Raw genomic sequence first — 20101 nt, 5'->3', positions numbered from 1 at the left:
TGTTGCTGCGCGCAGGATCGTTAGTTGCAGCATGCGGGATCTAGTTCCCTGACCAGGGATCCAACCCAGGTCCCCTGCATTGGGAGCTCGGAGTCTTAACCGCTGGACCACCAAGTAAGTCCCCAGATTTGGACTTAACCCTTCCCTTACAACTAAGCCACTACTTAGGTCTATCAACTGATTTTAATTGTTTGCATAGTAAATATGTCATCTGGGTTGTTTTTTAAAAAAATATCTCTATGTACCTAATGGTGTGCCCTCCCTCCCAAGTAGAAGGCAGAACTCAATAGCAGCAGGGCTTTGGTTTGTCTTGTTCATCGCTATCTTTAGCGCCGAAGACAGAAATAGGCACACGATAGGTGCTCCAATATTTTTTGAACGCTAAATGTAGTTAAAGCTCAAACACCTGTTACCCAATCGCTCTCTCCAACTCTGCCTCTCAGCGATGCTAACAATCTGGGAACCCTGGACTCTCCGGACAGACAAGCGGCTTTCATTAACTTCTGCCGGCACCTGAACAGAAAGACCTGGCTGGGATGGAGAAAGCAGCAAAAGGCTGTGAAAAGAGGCCCCGAGTGATGAATTACCAGTCTCCCTCCAAACCACAAACAAGCGTCCCGTCAAAGGGACCGCGGCGCCGGAAGAGCGAGCACCGTGCGCACAGCGTCGGTGTACTCACGGCTGCCTACCTGTCCGAGGAGTCGGCGTCGTCAAACTGCCCCGGAACCACCCGACTCATCAGCAGCCGCCGGTAGTCCATGACGGAAGCGCGCCGAGCCTCAGCGCCACCGGCGGCCGCTCGCCCTGCGCCGGGGCAGGAACGGCACAGGGACGGTTTTATCCGCCGATCCAACGGCCTCTGCGCGTGACGTCCGCCTAGCAAACCGCTCAGAAGCCCCCGCGCCCAAAGCGCGCGCCACGTGCGGGGGATGGAATTCCAAGCCTAGCAACCGAGCCACCCGGACAGGAAGCCCCGCCCCGAACGGAATTCGTCTTCCCACCGGAAGCCCCGCCCCCGCGCCGGGCTGAGCGCCGGAAGCTCGCGTCCCGCAGAACGCGAGAGGGACCCGAGGTGTGTGGGCAGTTCGTGTTCCCGTCGGTCCCCGCCGAGACTGGGCTGACTGTTCCTTCCGGAGCTTTTCGAGTCTGCTCCCCGCTTTGTGTCCTCCCTTGGAAGGAGTCGTCAGCTAGCCCGGGGCTGCTGGACGTGGGGGTCTCACACCGTGTGACCTCCCAGCTCTGCGCACGGAAACTTCGAGAGGGTCAGAGGGCGCGGGAGCCGGGCGGGCGCGGCCGGGCCGACGTCACACTGGGACGTTCCAGCGCTGCCGCATCCCCGCTGCGAGGTGTGAAAAGCCGTGCGTGGGCAAGGTTGAAAGCGTTCTTCCCCCTCCCTCGTTACCCAGTGCGGAGGGAGGCCGCCCGAAATCCTTACTGTGGAGCCCAGCGACTATGGTCCCTGGAAGTGAGCACACTTGTGCGACCTGAAAAGTTTGTTGCGTTGTTGTGAGGTGAAAATAAGACAGTTGCTTTTCAGAAGTTTAAAATTTGACATACGACTGAAAATTTAAGGAAAAAAAAAAATTTGAGAATTTTTGCCAGTACCCCCAGTGACATCTCTTTTAACACCCATTCTAAAACAGCTTAGGAGTGTCTCTGGAATATCTGTCCAAACATGGGAACAAGTTTTTCATTGTTGTTGTTTTTAAGTCTAGCATAAATCGGGTCAGGACAGAATGAAAGATGAAAAAAGGAAGCCTAACTTAAAAAAAGAAAAAGGAAATTGGTAGATTATGCCCTATGAACAAGGTTGTAAGAGTGTTATAATTGGGAGTTCTAGGTTTGCAAACAAAAAATTTTGAAGGAATAAGGCCCTGGCGGTTTTTTTGTATTTGGAAAACAAGAGGAGGATGTTTCAGACCCCCTTCACCACAGCCCAGGCAGTATTTATGTATTTGGAAGACAGAGGAAAAGGCAAGCATAAAGTCTGGCCTCTCACCAATCCTGCCCAGCCGGCTTCGCTCCCTGACTTTTTTTATATTGATCCTTAAGCAAATGATGACAGGTTTGAAAAACAAAGTTAAACCTCGGTGAATTACTTATTAATTTGGTAATTCAATAAAATACCCCAGGGGAGTGGTTAAGTGGCTGCAGATTGAAAAGTTTTAATAGAAATAAATCATTTAAGTGCAGGATTTATTCGATATATTCTCTGAACAACACTGGTTGGTTTGCTGTAGGGGATATTGAAAAACCGTAAATGGGCTCCTCCTGAGGTCTGTATAGTATGTGAGTGCAGACACTAACACCCTTGAAAGAATGGTGAAGACTAAAACAGTCAACGAATAGGTGCTGACTTGTGAGGTGGAAGTTTAGACTAAAGACGTTGTAGGAATTTAAAAACTGGGTGAATGGGTAGATAGGAAAGTTTTAGGAGGGAGAAGCACTTACCAGGGCAGACTACTGAGATGGTAAGGAGCGTGATCTATTTGCAGGGAAGGAAGCCTGATCTGACTTGAGCAGAGGAGGACTGGAGAGGTAATGTGGGTTCAGGCTATGGAAGACCTAGGAAGTCAAGCAGAAGAATCTGGACTCTGTGTTTGGACCTGTTTTCTACTCCCATCCCCTGACGGACCTGAGGAGGTCATGAGAATATGGACCAGTATGATGCCGTAGGGAGGGAAAGAAAGCATGGGTTATGAAGAACGTTTTTTAAAGGAGAATTGGACAGGACTTGGTAACTGAGTAGCCCATGGGTGATGAGGTAGAAGGATGCCAAAGATGTCTCCTGGGTTTCAAACCCAAGTGCCTGAGAGAATAAGTGTGGCATAGGGAAGGGAGGGAAAACTGATGTTCAGTGTTGGATTTGACTTGATAATGAGGTATTAGAATAGAAAGTATCAGGTAAGTAGAAATACAGTGTTTTGTGGACCCTAATAGGTCTTGATAATATTTTGTAAATATCTTTTGATTAATTGAGAGATCCCTTCACCTTCTGGGTCCCAAACCTTTTAGGGAATCACTGGATGGTAGCCACACACTCTGACTTCTTTTTGTCCAAATTAGTATTTATTACCATGCAAAGTTATCATGACTTTGTAACATACTCAGAGTAATTTTATATTTTTCCAATGACTTCACAAATGATATTTTAAAATTTAGGGTAGTGAACTTTGTTGCCTTCTTAATATGAGGAGGGAAACGGAAAACAGCTTTTTGTTTGTATATCTTTGTTGCTGTGCGCGGGCTTTCTCTAGTTGTGGCAAGCGGGGGCTACTCTTCGTTGCGGTGCGCACACTTCTCATTGCGGTGGCTTCTCTTGTTGCGGAGCACGGGCTCTAGGCACGGGCTTAGTAGTTGTGGCACATGGGCTCAGTAGTTGTGGCTTGCAGGCTGTAGAGCTCAGGCTCAGTAGTTTTGGCACATGGGCTTAGTTGCTCCGCGGCATGTGGGACCTTCCCAGACTAGGGTTCAAACCTGTGTCTCCTGCATTGGCAGGCAGATTCTTAACCACTGCGCCACCAGGGAACCCCCCAAAATTCTTAAATTAGTGTACAAGGAAATGTGTATAAAGATGTTTACTGCAGTGCTGTTTTTAATAGCAAAATTAGAAACAAATATCTAACAGAAAGGGAGTAAAGTGTAATCCTTTAGAATGAACTAGATCTACATGTATTTACATGGCTAAGTCTGAAAAGCAAAAATTTAAGTGAAATAGACATTTATATGGATATATATAAAATATGTTATTTATATAAAAATTTAAAACAAAATAATGGTGTATATACCCACAATTTGCCCAGGGTGCTGCAGGATATTTTGAAATTTGAAGAAAACAGTGATACTGGACATCTGTTGGACCCCACAAGCTACTAGCTTAAGATAGTTCACTATTTCAGTATAAAAACCATACTATAATCCTTTCTATACTGCCTTGTTTGCAAAGATGGGTTTTTGGAGGTTGCTGTGATAGAAAGCAAGTACTTCCTGAAAATCAATGTGAAGTCGGAAGTGAGGGTTGGATTCCAGCTTAATTCCAAGGTTTGAGACATTGTGCTGTGCTTAGTCGTGTACCCAACTAGCAGGCAAGTTTGGTTGTTTAAGAATGAAATAAAATATTTTTCTCTTTCAGCTTATGTGTATTTTTAAACAGCTACTAAGTTGTTAGGAAAAATAGTTAAGTTGTTTGAGCTTAACTACTTAATAAATGGAACTGTTAAGTATTTCTTTTGGTCTAGGGGTGCTGTGAAAAAATTACAGACTTTAAGGTGTCACAAAATGAGAAAGTCTGGGAACTTGATATGTGTTATTTAGGGTACTTAAATGAGTAGTAAAATTAGAAAAATGTGGATGGGAAGAATTAATACTTACCAGCTTCAGTATAGTAGTTCTCTCGGGGGAGGGGAAAAGGAGGGAATTTAGGTAGAAGGGAAGGGTCATTTATTAATTTTGTAACACTTCTTTCCATTTTGTCTTTATTTGCTTCTGATTTTTTAAAATGTATTAAATCTGGGTAATTTGTCATATTGAGAAACAGTATAGCATAGCATTTAGAAATAGTATTCTGGAATCCCAGATGCACTGCTTACCAGCTCTGTGACCTTAGGCAAGTGACTTAACATCTCTTATGTTTCAGTTTTCTTATCTGTAAAACAGGGGTAATAACAGTACCTAGCTCATGAGATTGTTGTGAGATTAAATGAGTTTATGTGTGTTTGCTATTATACTATATGCTGTGTGTTTGTATTGTTTTGAAACATTTTAAAATTACAGTACAATGAAAGAATTTTGAAGATGCCTTGGAATTTGTTGCAATGGTATTTGACAAGAATGATATATAACAAGCTTTTTTGTAGCAGTCCCTTGATGACTTTTTCCTCCACGTAAAAAAGTTTTGTTGTATCCGCTAGCACAAATACACTCAATGAAAAAGGTTGAAATATATATAATTCATAAAAGCCTCCAACAGTTGATTTCATAAATGTAAATGTAACTGTTAAGTCATAAATTTCAGGTCAGCTAATTCTTATTTTCATCTTTCTCTTTCTAATGAGATGTCAACATTGGAAATTACTCACAGAATGTACTAACTCAGCCAGTTGACACCAGCATTTCTTCCTTCAGACAATTTGAACCCCTTTGCAAATTTCATCAGCCAGAAGCATTTAATAATGAAATGGTAACATTTCAAAATCTGACAGAAGGCTTATCTTATACAGAGGAGCCAGAATTCCAACGTCATGTGTATAATTATGCAGAAGACACCAATATACAGGAAGATTCATTTAAGGAAGAAAATCCAAAGGGAACTAGCACTTCCACAAATAAAGATCAACTTGTTCTTAAGTGTGTCAGACAACCTCCTAGAAGGCCACCTCTAATCCACTGCAGTGGAGAGATGCTGAAATTCATGGAAATGTCACTGGCTAATAGTACTGCCATGGAATCTTCACTCAACCCTAGTCAACCTCAAGTCTTCTTGTGTGAGGAAAATTTACACAGTGATGTTGAACAAGCACTTTATAAGGAGAATAGCTTTAACCTGCTTGATCTGAGAGTTAATTATAAAACAGAGGAGGTAAGATTTTTAATGGTTAGTACAGCCTGTAGGGTATTAAAGGATGTGTTTTTAAAAAACAAACAAAAAACACTGTATGTAATCTGAGATTTTTGTAAGTAGTGCTAAATCAGCTGATCAGCATGAGGGACATTGCTTCTCTGGGGAAAATGCCTTCTGAGATCTTACTCAATTTAGAAACAATTTTTCTAATAAAATCAAGTACATACTTGGGGATTAGTTCTACCAAATGATAATTTCTTTGAGGGTCAGGGCTCTGTCTTACTTATCCTTTTATGCACCCTAGCATCTGCATGATGCCTTGAATATACTAAGCTTTTATATTTGGTGAATCATATTGATTGGAACTCAGAGTTTACAGTAAGGAAAAGGTTAGAAGAGGAAGAAGTACCGAGGTATTAATTACATTATTTGACAAGAAAAGTTTATGGTTTTTCTATCATGTGGGATTTCTACTGACAAGCAAAAAATGTTTATCTTTCTACAGAAGTGAAAACATTAATTTGTCTTTGAATTGTTGATTCTGGGTACGTAGTATCCTAGGAGCACTGAAGATGCCAACAGTATAAAGTCTATGTACGCTCTGAATAAAAAAATAAAAAATTTAGGAACTTGTGTGGGCAAATAGATAACAACCCAAGAATAGCATAGCCGCTGCCTCCGCATCGTGAGTTTGGTGAGCGCTGGGCTGTTGTGTATCGTTTACAAGTATGAGCAGGGTTTTGTTCATTTATTTGGAAGGAGCATTTAAAAGAGAACTTTATTTACCTGTTTTGAGTTCTGGAAAAGAACATTTGAAAAAGCAGTTTAATTAGGGTTTCTCAAGATCGTTCCTTCCTATTTCCCACTGCATTTAGCCATTCAGTCAGTCAATAAAAACTGTCAGGCATCTATCATGTCTTAGGCCCTGTGCTATGTGTTGGTTATAAAATGGCTGAAAAAGAAAACCCAAACCAAAAGGATGTGGGTTTTATCCTCGTGAAAAGAACACCCTGGTAGAGGAGATAGACTTAAATAATCACATAAGTAAATGTAAACCTTGAACTGTGGTAAGTGCTGTGAACAAAAGTTACATATAAATTGTATATAATGTTATATAAAATTACATATAAACTTGCAACTATGATAGGTGCTATGACTAAAAGTAAGATGGGAGTCTTCCTGTCCTGGTCGGGGAGTTTGGGTAGGGCTTCCCTGAAGTGTAGTGGTAATTGAGCTCAGCTCTGAAGGATGAGTGGGAGTAGTTAGGTAACAGTGGGTGGGAGAGCATTCCATGCAGAAGTAACAACAAGTGCAAAAACCCTGTGGCTGCAGGGAGCATGGTACCTTCATTCATGGATCTGAAGGAAGCTTAATGTTGCTGGGTTGGAGGGGGAAGAGGGATGTTGTTGATGAGGATGGAAAGGTAACATGGATTAGATATCAAGGTCAATATCAGGACCTTGTAGGCCTCAGTAAGGATAGTTGTCTTTATCTCAGAACAATGAAAAAAACACTAAATATAAGGTTCCAGTATCCCTAAATTCTAGAAAGTTATTTAGCCCACCCCTTCAGAGATCTTTTACTGGGTTGTTACGTCATGTTCATTTCAGTGTTTTCTTACTACAACTTACTGTCCTTTTTTAAACCCCCCAAACTGTATTGTAGGCAGAAAGTCAATCATGAGGTATGTTCGTCTGACTTTCTAATGTTCACAGGAGTCATAGCATAGTGAGGTAATGGTTTAATGAGGAATAAAAAAGTCTTTATTCAAAAGAGGCCTCACAAGAGAGTGTCGTCCACATCATGGTGGATTGAGCCCTTCAATCTACAACTAGTAAAACATCCACAACTCAACAAACATGCATCTGCTGCACATACCAGGGTGCTGGAGAATTCCACGCAGCTGTACATCTAAAGGAGGGTGGACTGGAATGCATAGAGGAGGCAGAACCGGGGGAACAGTGGAGGTGGTGCCTGCAATCCTGGTCCCCCAGCCATGGTGGCTGAGCCCACGGCCTCAGAGAACCCAGTAGCAGCAGGAGAGGCGGCACACGTGACTCAAGCCTCCTGGCCACAGTAGCACTAGCCAACCATAGGTGACTAGGCAGCAGTGGCAGTGGGGCCCACAACCTCATCTCTCCAGCTGCAGAAGCACCCATAACTCTGCCCCCCCAAATCCAGCCCGCAATGGCAGCACCCACGAACTTGACACCACCAGGCACGACAGGGTGCCCATGATCCCCACTGTCTTCCCCTCCCCCCATGTTGGCAGAGCCTGCGACTCAGGGGATCTTGGATGTGGCAGAAGCGCCCACCACCGTCCCAGTGCCCCAGCAGCAGCAGCAGCAGCAAGGCACCAACCACCTTAGAGGCACAAGCAGCAATAGCAAGGGCACCTGTCAGAGGCCATGGAGGGTGGAAAGTGCCAGCTCTCAAATGTAACCAGAGGTAGCACAGGTAAGAGAAACCAAAAACTTGTGTTATGTATGCCACCTGCTGGAAAACAAAAGAAAGACCTCTAATTGCTAACCTATTGAATCATTAGAATCAAGAGAGGGAAAAAAACTTTATCTAAAGAAGAAAGGTATTTGCTACTTCAGATGAACTGGCAGAGGAGCAACTCATCAAGCACCAAGGAAGAGAAGAGCCACAGTAACACTGTATCGCAAAAAGAAAATGGTAATTCTTCAGAAACCAAACTTAAAGTCATGGCATATTGAGATCTAACTGATAGAGAATTCAAAATAGCTGTCATAAAGAAACCCAAGGAGCTATGAGAAAATCAGGCAGTTCAATGAGCTAAGGAATCAGATTAATTAACAGAAGGAATATTTACCAGAATATTGAAACTCTAAAAAAGAATCAAATTCTGGAGCTGAAGGACTTAATAAACAAGATGAAGAATGCATTAGAAAGCCTTGGAAATAGAGCAGACCCTATGGAAGACAGGATTAGCGAGCTTGAGGATAGAAATCTAGAAATGATACAGGTAGAAAAAGAGAGTTAGTCTTTAAAAAATAAGGAAATTCTATGAGATCTATACAACTCTTTCAGGAGGGACAACAGTAGGGTAATGGGTTATCCCAGAAGAAGAAGAGTTGAAGAAGGGAGCAGGGAGTTTACCTAAAGAAAGAATAGCTGAGTGACTACCCTGATGGTTCAGTGGTTAAGACTCTGACCTTCCACTGCAGGGGGCATGGGTTTGATCCCTGCTCAGGGGACTAAGATCCCACATGCTGTTCAGGGCGGTCAAAAAATAAATTAAAAAATATATATATATATACCCGTGGGCCTTTTCCCTTTGGGAAAAGGCACAGGGGGGAGAAAGATGGCGGCTACACAGGTACTTACTTTATTACTGTTCTTTAAAGTAAACTCCAGTGTTTTGTGCATGCTTCTGTATATAAGGTATATGTCACAATAAAACAAAAATAAGTGGAAAAAAAATAAGATGATGTCTTCAAGTGAATAGGAAGTTCAAAGAACACTTCAAGTTAATTTTCTTTACCTGGCTTAATTTTCTTGGAGATAAAATAAAGATTTTTCAGTTTTCAAAATATTAATCATGACCAAATTGTGATGACAACAGAGATTTATAATTGGAGCATGACTCTTTGAATTTTTGCTCATTTTAATTCTAAAATTAACTGCTATAAAGAGCCCTGTTGGAATAAAGATTTTTTCAGAAAAAAATAAATAAAAATAAAGATTACTGAAACCAACAGCATATCAGGGATGTAAAAAGATTAAGGTTTAAAAAATAATAATAATAGCTGAGAATTTTCCAAGCCTGAGGAAGGAACTGTACATACAAATCCATGAAACCAAGAGAACATCTAATCACCTCATTGCAAAAAGGTCTTCTCTAAGACACATTATATTAAAACTGTCAAAAGTCAATGACAAAGAGGTACTAAATACAATGTGATACCCTGGATTGGATCTTGGAACAGAAAAAGGACATTAGTGGGAAAACTGGTAAAATCTAGAGTTTAGTTAATAGCAATGCATTTGTGTTGTTTTGTTTTAATTTTAACAATGTGCCATGGTATATAAGATGTTAACATTAAGGGAAACTAATAAAAACTTTATCAAAAATACAAAAAAAAGAGTCAATGGCAAAGAATTTTAAAGGCAACTAGGGAAAAAAGGATGGTTACCTACAAAGGAACCCCCATTAGGCTATCAGCAGATTTTTCAGCTGAAACTATAGGCCAGGAGGGAGTGGAATAACATACTCAAAATACTGAAAGATTAAAAACTGTCAGCCAAAAATACTTTATCCAGCAAAGTTATTATTCACATATGAAGGAGAAATAAAGGGTTTCTCAGACAAAAGCTGAAGGAGTTCATCAACACTAGACGTGCTTTACAAGAGATGTTGAAAGGAGCTCTTATGCCAAAAACAAAAAGTACACAAAGTTTCGAGTAAGGTGATAAATAGAATCAGAAAATTGCAACTCTATGTTAGAATAGATTGTTAACACTGTAATATAGCAGAAATATCAAGGGAGAAAAAAAGCAGAAAAAATAACGATAGCTACTTCAATTTGGTAACAGACTCACAACATAAATAGGGAAAATTTGAGACAACAAAAACAAGAGGGGAAGAGGAAAAGGACAGAACCTGTATAGGCAAATGCAGATAAGATGCTATCAGCAGAAAAAAGACTGTCTTATTTATGAGATGTTTTATACAAACCTCATGGTAACCACAAAACATAAATCTAGAGCAAATACATGAAACATAAAAAAGAGAAATATCATAGAAAACCACCAAAAAAAAAAAATAGAAACACAAAAAAGAAACAGTGGAGATAGAGAGCAATCAGAAAACAAAAGATAAAATGGCAGTACCAAGTCCTCATCTGTCAATAATCATCCTAAAAGTAAATGGATTTAATTCACCAATCAAAAGACATAGAGTGTTTGGATGGATTAAAAGACAAGACCCTCCCCCCACAAAAAAAATATATATGAAAAACAAGACCCAACTATATACTCCCTCCAGGAGACTCACCTCAGCTTTAAAGATAAACATAGGCTCAAAATGAAGGGATGGAAGATGATACTCCAAGCAAATGGGAGCTAAAAGAAAGTGTATCTATATTCATATCTGACAAAATAGACTCCAAGCCAAAAAAGGTAACAAGAGACAAAGATGGACATATAAAAATAATAAAGTGGACAATTCATGAAGAAGATGTAACATTTATTAATAGGTATGCACCTAACATAGGAGCACCAAAATATATAAAGCAATTATTAATGGACCTAAGGGAGAAATTGACAGCAACACAATAATAGTAGGGGACTTTAACACCCACTTACACCAATGGATAGATCATCCAGACAGAAAGTCAACAAAGAAACATCAGCCTTAAATGAAACATTAGACCAGATGTATTTGATAAATTTGTACAGAACATGCTGTCTAAATGCAACAAAGTACACATTCTCAAGTGCACATGAAGTTTTCTCAAGGATACACCATATGTTGGTACAAAGAAAGTCTCAATAAATGGAAGAAGATTGAAATCATATCGAGCACAATGGTATAAAACTAGGAATCAACTAGGAGAAGAAAGCTGGAAAAATCACAGATAATGTTCATGACTGAACAACATGCTATGAACAACTATTGGGTCAATGAAGAAATCAATGGAGAAATATAAAAGTTACCTGAAGACAAATGAAGATAAAAATACTACATATAGGGATGCAGCTCTTAAAAGAAGTTTATAGCAATGCAGGCCTACCTCAAGACAAAAGAAAAATCTCAGGGAATTCCCTGGTGGTCCAGTGTTTAGGACTCCATGCTTTCATTACAGAGGGCATGGGTTTGATCTCGGGTTCAATCTCTGGTTCGGGAACTAAGATCCCACAAGCTGCACGGTGCAGCCAAAAAAAGAAAGAAAGAAAAAAGCCCTCAAACAATCCAAACTTACACGTAAAGGAACAAGAAAAAGAAGAACAAACAAAGCCCAAGGTCAGTAGAAGGAAAAAAATAATAAAGATCAGAGTGGAAGTAAATGAAATAGACTAAAAAGACAATGGAAAAGATCAATGAAACTAAGAGCTGGTTCTTTGAAAAGATAAACAAAATTGACAAACCTTTAGCTAGACTCACTAAGAAAAAAAGAGAGAGCACTCTGCTAAATAAAATCAGAAACAAAAGAGACTATTAACAGCAGATATCACAGAAATACAAATGATTATAAGAGAATACTAAGAACAGCTGTACATCAGCAGCCTAGGAGACATGGACAAATTCTTAGAATCATACAACCTTCGAAGATGAATCAAGAAGAAATAGAAGGACTTCCCTGGTGGTACAGTGGTTGGGAGTCCGCCTGCCAATGCAGGGGACATGGGTTTGATCCCTGGTCTGGGAGGGTCCCACATGCTGTGGAGCATCTAAGCTATGAGCCACAAGTGCTGAGCCTGCACTCTGGAGCCCGCGATTCACAACTGCTGAGCCTGCATGCCACAACTACTGAAGCCCGCACACCTAGATCCCAAGCTTTGCAACAGGAGAAGCCACTGCAGTGAGGGGCCCGCGCACTGCAGCAAAGAGTGGCCCCTGCTCGCCGCCCCTAGAGAAAGCTTGTGTGCAGCAACGAAGACCCAATGCAGCCAAAAAATAAATAAAAATAAATAAATTTTTAAAAAAGGAACTAGAAAATCTGAATAGACAAATCACTAGTAAAGAGATTGAAACAGTAATCAAAATCTTCCCAAAAAAAAAGTTCAGGACCAGGTGGCTTCACTGATATATTCTATTAAACATTCAAAGAAGATTTAATACCTATTCTTCTCAAACTCTTCAAAAAACTTGAAGAGGAGAGAACATTTCCTAACTCAATCTATGAGGCCAACATTACTCTGATAAAAAAGACAAAGACAACACACAGAAAAAGAAATTGCAAGCCAATATTTTTGATGAACATAGATGCAAAAATCCTCAACAAAATATCAGCAAACCAAATACAACAATACAGGAAAAGAATCATACACCATGAACAAGTGAGATTTATTCCAGGGATGCAAGGACAGTTCAACATCTGCAAATCAATCAACGTGATACATCACATTAGCAAAATGGAGGATAAAAACTGTATGATCATCTCAATAGATGCAGACAAGCATTTAACAACATTCAACCCCCATTTATGATAAAAACTCTCAATAAAATTACTATAGAAGGAACATACCTCAATATAATAAAAGCTATATAAACCCACAGCTGACATCATACTCAAATTTGAAAAGCTGAAAGCTATCCCCCTAAAATCAGGAACAAGATGAGAATGCCCACTCTTGCCACTCTTATTCAACATAGTATTGGAAATCCTAGCCAGAGCAATTAGGCAAGAAAAAGAAACGAAAAGCATTCAAATTGGAAAGGAAGAAGTAAAACTCTCACTATTTGCAAATTACATGATTTTATAGATAGAAAATTCTAAAGACTTCACAAAAAAACCTGTCAAATAATAAATGAATACAGTTGCAGGGTACAAAATCAACATACAAAAATCTGTGGTGTACCTATATATGCTAACAATCAGCTAGCAGAAAAGGAAATTAAGAAAATCTCATTTACAATTGCAACAAAAAGATTAACTACCTAGGAATAAATTTAACCAAGGAGGTGAAAGATCTGTACACTGAAAACTATGACATTGTTGAAAGAGACTGAAGAAGACATAAATGGAAAGATACTCCATGCTAATAGATTAGAAAAATTAACATTTACCTAGAACAATCTACATATTCAATGCCTATTATTCAGTCCCTATCAAATATTCAGTCCCTATTAAATCCCAAGGATATTTATACAGAAATAGGTCAAACAATTCTAAAATTTATGTGGAATCCCAAAAGACCCCAAAGAACCAAAGCAATCCTAAGAAAAAAGAACAAAGGTAGAGGTATCACACTCCCAGATTTCAAACTATATTACAAAGCTATAGTAATCAAAACAGCATGATATTGGCAGAAAAATAGTTACATAGATCAATGGAACAGAATCCAGAGCCCAGAAATAAACCCACACATGTATGGACAATTAATTTATAAGAAAGGAGTGAAGAATGTACAATAGAGAAACAATAGTCTCTTCAATAAATGGTGTTGGGGGCTTCCCTGGTGGCGCAGTGGTTGAGAGTCCACCTGCCAATGCAGGGGACACGGGTTCATGCCCTGGTCCGGGAAGATCCCACATGCCGCAGAGTGGCTGGGCCAGTGAGCCATGGCCGCTGAGCCTGCGCGTCCGGAGCCTGTGCTCCACAATGGGAGAGGCCACAACAGTGAGAGGCCTGCATACCGCAAAAAAATAAAAATAAATGGTGTTGGGAAAACTGAATAGCCAGATGCAAAAAAAAAAAGAAAAAAAAGAAACCACTATGTCACACCGTACACAAAACTCAAAATGCATTAAAGACTTGAATGTTAGACCTGAAACCATAAAACTTGTAGAACAAATCATAGGCAGTATACTCCTTGACATTGGCCTTAGCAATATCTTTCTGGATATGTGTCCTCAGGCAAGGGAAACAAAAGCAAAAACAAACAAATGGGACCTCATTAAACTAAAAAGCTTTTGCACAGTGAAGGAAACGCACAAAATACAAAGACAACCTGACGAATGGGAGAAGATATTTGCAAATCGTATATCCAATAAGGGGTTAATATGCAAAATATATACAGAGCTCATACAACTCAACAACAAAAAAATCCAATTAAAAAATGGGCAGAGAAGCTGAATAGACATTTTTCCAAAGAAGATGTGCAGGTGGCCAACAGGCACATGAAAAGATGCTCAACATTGTTAATTGTTAGAGAAATGCAAATCAAAACCACAACAAGGTTATCACCTCACACCAGTCAGAATGGCCATCATCAAAAAGTCTACAAATAATAAATGCTGGAGAGATATGGCCCAGCAATCCCACCACTGGGCATATACCCAGAGAAAACCATAATTCAAAAAGACACATGCACCCCAATGGTCATTGCAGCACTATTTACAATAGCAAGGTCATGGAAGCAACCTAAATGCCCATCGACAGACGAATGGATAAAGAAGATATGGTACATAGATACAATGGAATATTACTCAGCCATAAAAAGGAACGAAACTGGGTCATTTGTAGAGATGTGGATGGATCTAGAGACTGTCATACAGAGTGAAGTAAGTCAGAAAGAGAAAAACAAATATCGTATATTAACGCACATATGTGGAACCTAGAAAAATGGTACAGGTGAACTGGTTTGCAGGGCAGAAATTGAGACACAGATGTAGAGAGCAAACATATGGACACCAAGGGGGAAAGTGGTGGGGGTGGGGTGGTGGGATGAACTGGGTGATTGGGATTGACATGTATACACTGATGTGCATAAAATGGATGACTAATAAGAACCTGCTGTACAAAAAAATAAATAAAATTCAAAAAACAAATGCTGGAGAGGATGTGGAGAAAAGGGAACCCTCCTATACTGTTGGTGGGAATGTAAATTGGTGCAGCCACTATGGAAAACAGTATGAAGATTCCTCAAAAATAAAGAATAAAACTACCATACGGTCCAGCTAGTCCACTTCTGGGTATTTACCCAAAGAATACGAAAACACTAATTTGAAAAGAGATATGCACCCCTATGTTCATCACAGCATTATTTACAATAACCAAGATATGGAAGCAACCTAAGTGCCTGTGAATGGATGAATGGATAAAGAGAATGTTTTATATGTTTACAATAGAATATTGTATTGTATTGTATTTATTACAATAAATATTGTATCATATAAACAAGATGAAATCTTGCCATGTGCAGCAACATGGATGGGTGGATCTTGAGGGTGTTATGCTAAGTGAAGTAAGTCAGATGGGGAAAGACAAATATATGATTTCACTCATACATGGAAAAAACTCAAAATAAATGAACAGAATAAGTGAAATGGGTAAAGGGGATGAACTGTATGGTGATGAATGGAAACTAAATATTTGGTGGTGAGTATGCTGTAGGGTATACAGAAGTAGAAATATAATGTTGTACACATGAAACGTACATAATGTTATAAACCAGTGTTACCTCAATAGAAAATAAACTTTTAAAAAAGACTTTGCAGACTAAGGTGATGGACAAATCTGTTTTAATTCACTTGAAGTCAAAGAAAGTTATATGTATTCAGAAAAGTTTGTGTCATAGAAAATGGTGAGAGTACCCAAGTTTAATTTTTCCTCTGTAAAAGTAAGTGTAATATATATCTCTATCATATACCTACTGTTTGTGCTCTGCTGTGCTATTAGGTGCTGTACATACATTCAGCAATCAATACTTAAGTATTTTTGTTAATTAGACATCAGTATTGGAAGTAGATGTTGTCATTGTTATTTTAGAACAGAGAATACCAAACTAGGGATCTTGGATTCAAGGCCAGACCTCAAAGCTCATGACCTTTCTACTCTTTCATACTTATTTTATTTACTATAATTTACAGATTGCACATTCTTCAAAAGGAATACAGAATTCTACGGATATTCCTGAGATGTCAGTCAGGCACCAAAAGGAAGTCGCAGTGGAGGGGAGGGAGAGTCCAGAGATTGTCTCAACTTGGTCTCCGACAGGCATTTCTTGGAGTGGTGGAGCATCTTGGGAGGACTGCATGACACCCGACAGAGAGCAGAGCTTGGAAAGCTCACAGCCTCTGGAAGAGGACATGGCTTTAAACGAAGTCCTACGAAAATTAAAGCATACTAACAAAGAGCAGCAAACTCTGATCCAAGACCTACAGCGTCGTAACATGTATTTAGAGAAGAAGGTTGAAGAACTGCAGAAGAAGACAACTAAAGAGCACGTGTTCGTGGACATCATCAATAAGCTAAAGGAGAATGTTGAAGAATTAATTGAAGACAAATACAGAGTAATGCTAGAGAAGAATGATACACAGAAGACATTGCAGAATTTGCATGAGATTTTAGTTAACACCCAAAAACATCTTCAGGAATCCAGGAATGAAAAGGAAACCTTACAGCTAGAGTTTAAGAAGATCAAGGGCAATTATGTTAGTCTACAGGAAAGGTACATGACTGAAATGCAACAAAAAAATAAAGCTGCAAATCAGTGCATGGAGATGGACAGAGCCTTAAGCAAGAAAGAAGAAGAGGTAGAGAGGCTGCAGCAACTCAAAGGAGAACTGGAAAAGGCCACCACTTCTGCTCTGGACTTGTTGAAAAAGGAAAAAGAGACCCGAGAACAAGAGTTCCTGTCTTTACAGGAGGAATTTCAGAAACGTGAAAAGGAAAACCTGGATGAAAGACAGAAACTGAAATCTAGACTTGAGAAATTGGTCGCTCAAGTTCAAAATTTGCAGTTCATATCCGACAATGAAAAGGCTAAGAATACAGAACTCCAGCAGCAGATCAACAAAGTAAAAAATGAAAACTCAAAACTTAAGCAGCAGGTTGCAAGGAGTGAGGAGCAAAATTATGTTCCTCAATGTGAGACAGCTCAACTCAAGGAGAACTTAGAGGAAGGAACAGAGTCAGATATGGCAAAGGTATTATCACAAATTCAGAATCTCTAATGCAGAATTTCAGGAGTTTCTAGTAGTCTTCTGATGCATATTTGGGCATGGCCCATATACAAATTTGTTGGTAGAGAGTCATTAACAAAAAAGAAAGGAAAATGCACCACAGGTTTGGAGAAGTTTCTTTGGTTCTTGGGTACTCACATTAAACAACAGCCATTCCTGGCTTCTTGTGATTATTTTGGTAGTGGTGAAAATTAATGTGGGAATTTTGTGGGTTCCTATGATCAATCATCCGGAGCATCCTTTGAGAAAAGAATTTTCTAAGTGGGGGTCGCAGTCTTTTCATACCACATCTACCTATTCAACAAACTAAATAATTCAATTGAATATTTGGTTTACAAGGTAAAACAAACCTGTATTGTATCACATAGTAATTTTGTAACGTTATAAACATTTTTATTGAGATGTAGTTGACATATAACATTATATTAGTTTCAGGTATACAACATAAAGATTGGATATTTGTATAGCAAAATGATCATCATGATATATCTACTTAACATTCATTAAAAACGACATGAGAGCCTCATATCAATGTGTTTGGAAAGGCTGTAATTTTGTATTTGCAGTTCAAATGGCTTTTTTGGCAGACAGCCTAGAAGCATGGCCTGGTAGTGATAATCTTCACAAGCCAGAGCATATCTGTTCTATTTCAGTTTTGTAGGCCTGCCTTAAAGTATTTATACTATGCAATCTTATTAACTCTGACTACTTAGAAAGAAGGCTAATCTAAACTACAAAAATGTATGTTTATTTTTATATTTGTCGTAATAACTTAGGCTGAGCTGAGCTGTTGCTTGAAGATGTCCTTAGGGGACTCTCTTTCATGAATCTGTAATCAGTATAAGTATTGCTTGCAAGTAAATAATTCTATTATTTTTAATGACTCAGAAAAATATTGTTCTCTTACTAAAAAATTCTCTCTGTGATCTTTTCTCCAGAAAGAAGGAAGGACTATCTAAGCCAGTGTGGTTCTCAAACTTTAGCATTCATCAGCATCAGCTGTGAAAATGCAGATTGCTGGGGTCCACCCAGATTTTCTGATTCAGTAGGTGTGCAGTGGGGCCTGAGAATGTGCATTTCTAAGAAGATTCTGGATCTCACTGATGCTTCTCGTCCAGGGATCACACTTTGAGAACCACTAACCTAAACAAAGATGACCTTTAGTTTAGCTGTTAGTCAAATCATGGCAAGTTTTGAATTAGTAAATGCTGAGTAAATTACTGTAACTGTGCAGAAGTTTATCCAGTATACAATTTTTTTCTTGAGCTTTCTTCTTTAAAAAGCAATGAAGTTCCTTGTTCTATCTTGACTAATCAATTTCTTTACTCTGCTTTTAGTTTTGCTTTTCATTACCTTTAGGTCCATTTTCCCAAAGTGTGTTCTGGGAGTATCTTTGAGGTCAAAAGCATTTTCATGGTAATAAGTACGAAGACATTAATGCCTTTTTCACTCTCATTCTTTCACAAGTGTACAGTGGAGTTTTCCAGAAGCTATGTGACATGTGGTGGTGTAATTGCTTTTCAGGGCTGATGGAATGTGGGAAGCACATATGAGAATCCAACTATCATCTATTAAGCTAGCATTAAAAATATTTGCAAAAAGTGTAAACACTGCCACTCTTTTCACTAATTTTTCATTTTGGAAAATGTGCCAACTTTGTATTAAATTGTTACTTACATTGACACATAATAGATTTATTGTTATTTGAATTAGTAAACAAATATTTTTGAATGTTCTCAGTTGTAATTTCAATACAATAAATATTGATAGGGACTTCCCTGGTGGTCCAGTGGTTCAGACTTCGCCTTGCAATGCAGAGGGTGTGGGTTTGATCCCTGGTCAGGGAGCTAAGATCCCACATGCCTCACGGCCAAAAAAAAAACCCAAAACATAAAGCAGAAGCAATATGGTAACAAATTCAATAAAGATTTAAAAAAAAAAAATAAAAAATAAATATTGATATAACTGATAAATATAAATATTGTAATTTCTAATACAATAAGTATTGATAGTTATAACCTAGTAAACAAAAAGTTTTGGGGATCCTCATTAATTTTTAAGAGTATGAAGGCATCCTGAGAATCAAAAAGTTTGAGAACCACTGCTCTGAGTTTTTAAGAGTGGTATTTTATTCAGCATTTTACCTAAAAAGTAATCCAGATTCTTTGTCTTTATTGTGACAAATCTGAATTGTGTACATGTAGGATGCAAAGATGATACATTCTAATTTGTTCCTGAATCACTCACCTTGTGAAGGAGAGAGCCCGAATCCCCCAGACGTGAAGAGAACTTCACAGCTGACTTCCAAAATTCACAGTCTTCTGGCTCTGATGGTACGACTTCTCATGTGCCAGGTAATTATAAAAAAATCATATTTTTTACTGGGAGAAGAAATATCAAGGTTGGACAATTAAGTTGTGAAAGAAAAAAAATGGAAGTAAAAATACAGATCTTTAAACCAACCAATCAGCCCTTCCTTCTTCCCACTGCTTCTTTCTTCAACACCTAATTCCCACAAATCTATAGTAAGATAATATGATAAGATTAAAAAAATAAAAACTTGAGGCAAAACCCTTCCTTCAGTGCTTTCCACATTTCAGGAAAACTTCCTCAGAGTAATAGTCTTGTGCTTCAGGGCAGCCTGTGATGAGAGATTGTTCATACAAATGAGCTGTTTACCCGATCTAAAAATACAGCTTTGGGGCAGGGGTCGGGCAGTGCAGAGCTGTGTACGTTAATTAGTAGAATGAAAAATGAAGTTAGTGTCTGGTGAATTCAAGGCATGGCTTCACCACCTCACTGCTGTGTGACCTGGCCAGGTAAATTTTCGTTTTTCATCCTTAGCTGAAATGATATTTGCTGCTGCGCTGGGAGGTTGCAAACACTACATTTGAATGAGAGAACCTTTTAAGGGCATATATGATGCTTGATAGCTTCTCAGTTAT

The 20101-nt window shown here is 39.0% G+C and overlaps 2 protein-coding genes across 6 annotated transcripts in view; one reads left to right on the top strand and one right to left on the bottom strand.

Moving 5' to 3' along the window:
- RIOK1 (RIO kinase 1) overlaps positions 1 to 946 on the bottom strand; it is a 29751-nt gene extending 28805 nt beyond the window's left edge. Inside the window, exon 1 of one of the 2 annotated variants that reach the window (XM_027128315.1) lies at positions 690 to 946. In XM_027128315.1, coding sequence (XP_026984116.1) covers positions 690 to 760 — 71 coding nt within the window. In that variant the 5' untranslated portion in view covers positions 761 to 946. The remainder of the gene's footprint in view (positions 1 to 689) is intronic. The other variant, XM_027128316.1, reaches the window with a different exon arrangement.
- Positions 947 to 981: 35 nt separating this feature from the next.
- CAGE1 (cancer antigen 1) overlaps positions 982 to 20101 on the top strand; it is a 43967-nt gene continuing 24847 nt past the window's right edge. For 2 of the 4 annotated variants that reach the window (XR_003437530.1, XM_027128312.1), the window contains exons 1-3: positions 3434 to 5578; positions 16062 to 17120; positions 19361 to 19510. Coding sequence is in view for 3 of the 4 variants with exons in the window: in XM_027128312.1 (XP_026984113.1) it covers positions 5177 to 5578; positions 16062 to 17120; positions 19361 to 19510 (1611 nt within the window). In the remaining variant the exon portion in view is untranslated. Of the gene's footprint in view, positions 1263 to 3433; positions 8018 to 16061; positions 17121 to 19360; positions 19511 to 20101 lie in introns of those variants that run through there. The other 2 variants (XM_027128314.1, XM_027128313.1) reach the window with 2 other exon arrangements.

The sequence above is a fragment of the Aethalodelphis obliquidens genome, unplaced genomic scaffold, assembly GCF_003676395.1.
Source record: "Aethalodelphis obliquidens isolate GAN/ISIS:26980383/991018 unplaced genomic scaffold, ASM367639v1 scaffold34, whole genome shotgun sequence".
Classification (NCBI taxonomy): Eukaryota; Metazoa; Chordata; class Mammalia; order Artiodactyla; family Delphinidae; genus Aethalodelphis; species Aethalodelphis obliquidens.
The sequence above is the reverse complement of the archived record's forward strand: the minus strand, read 5'-3'. Positions and strand labels throughout refer to the sequence as shown.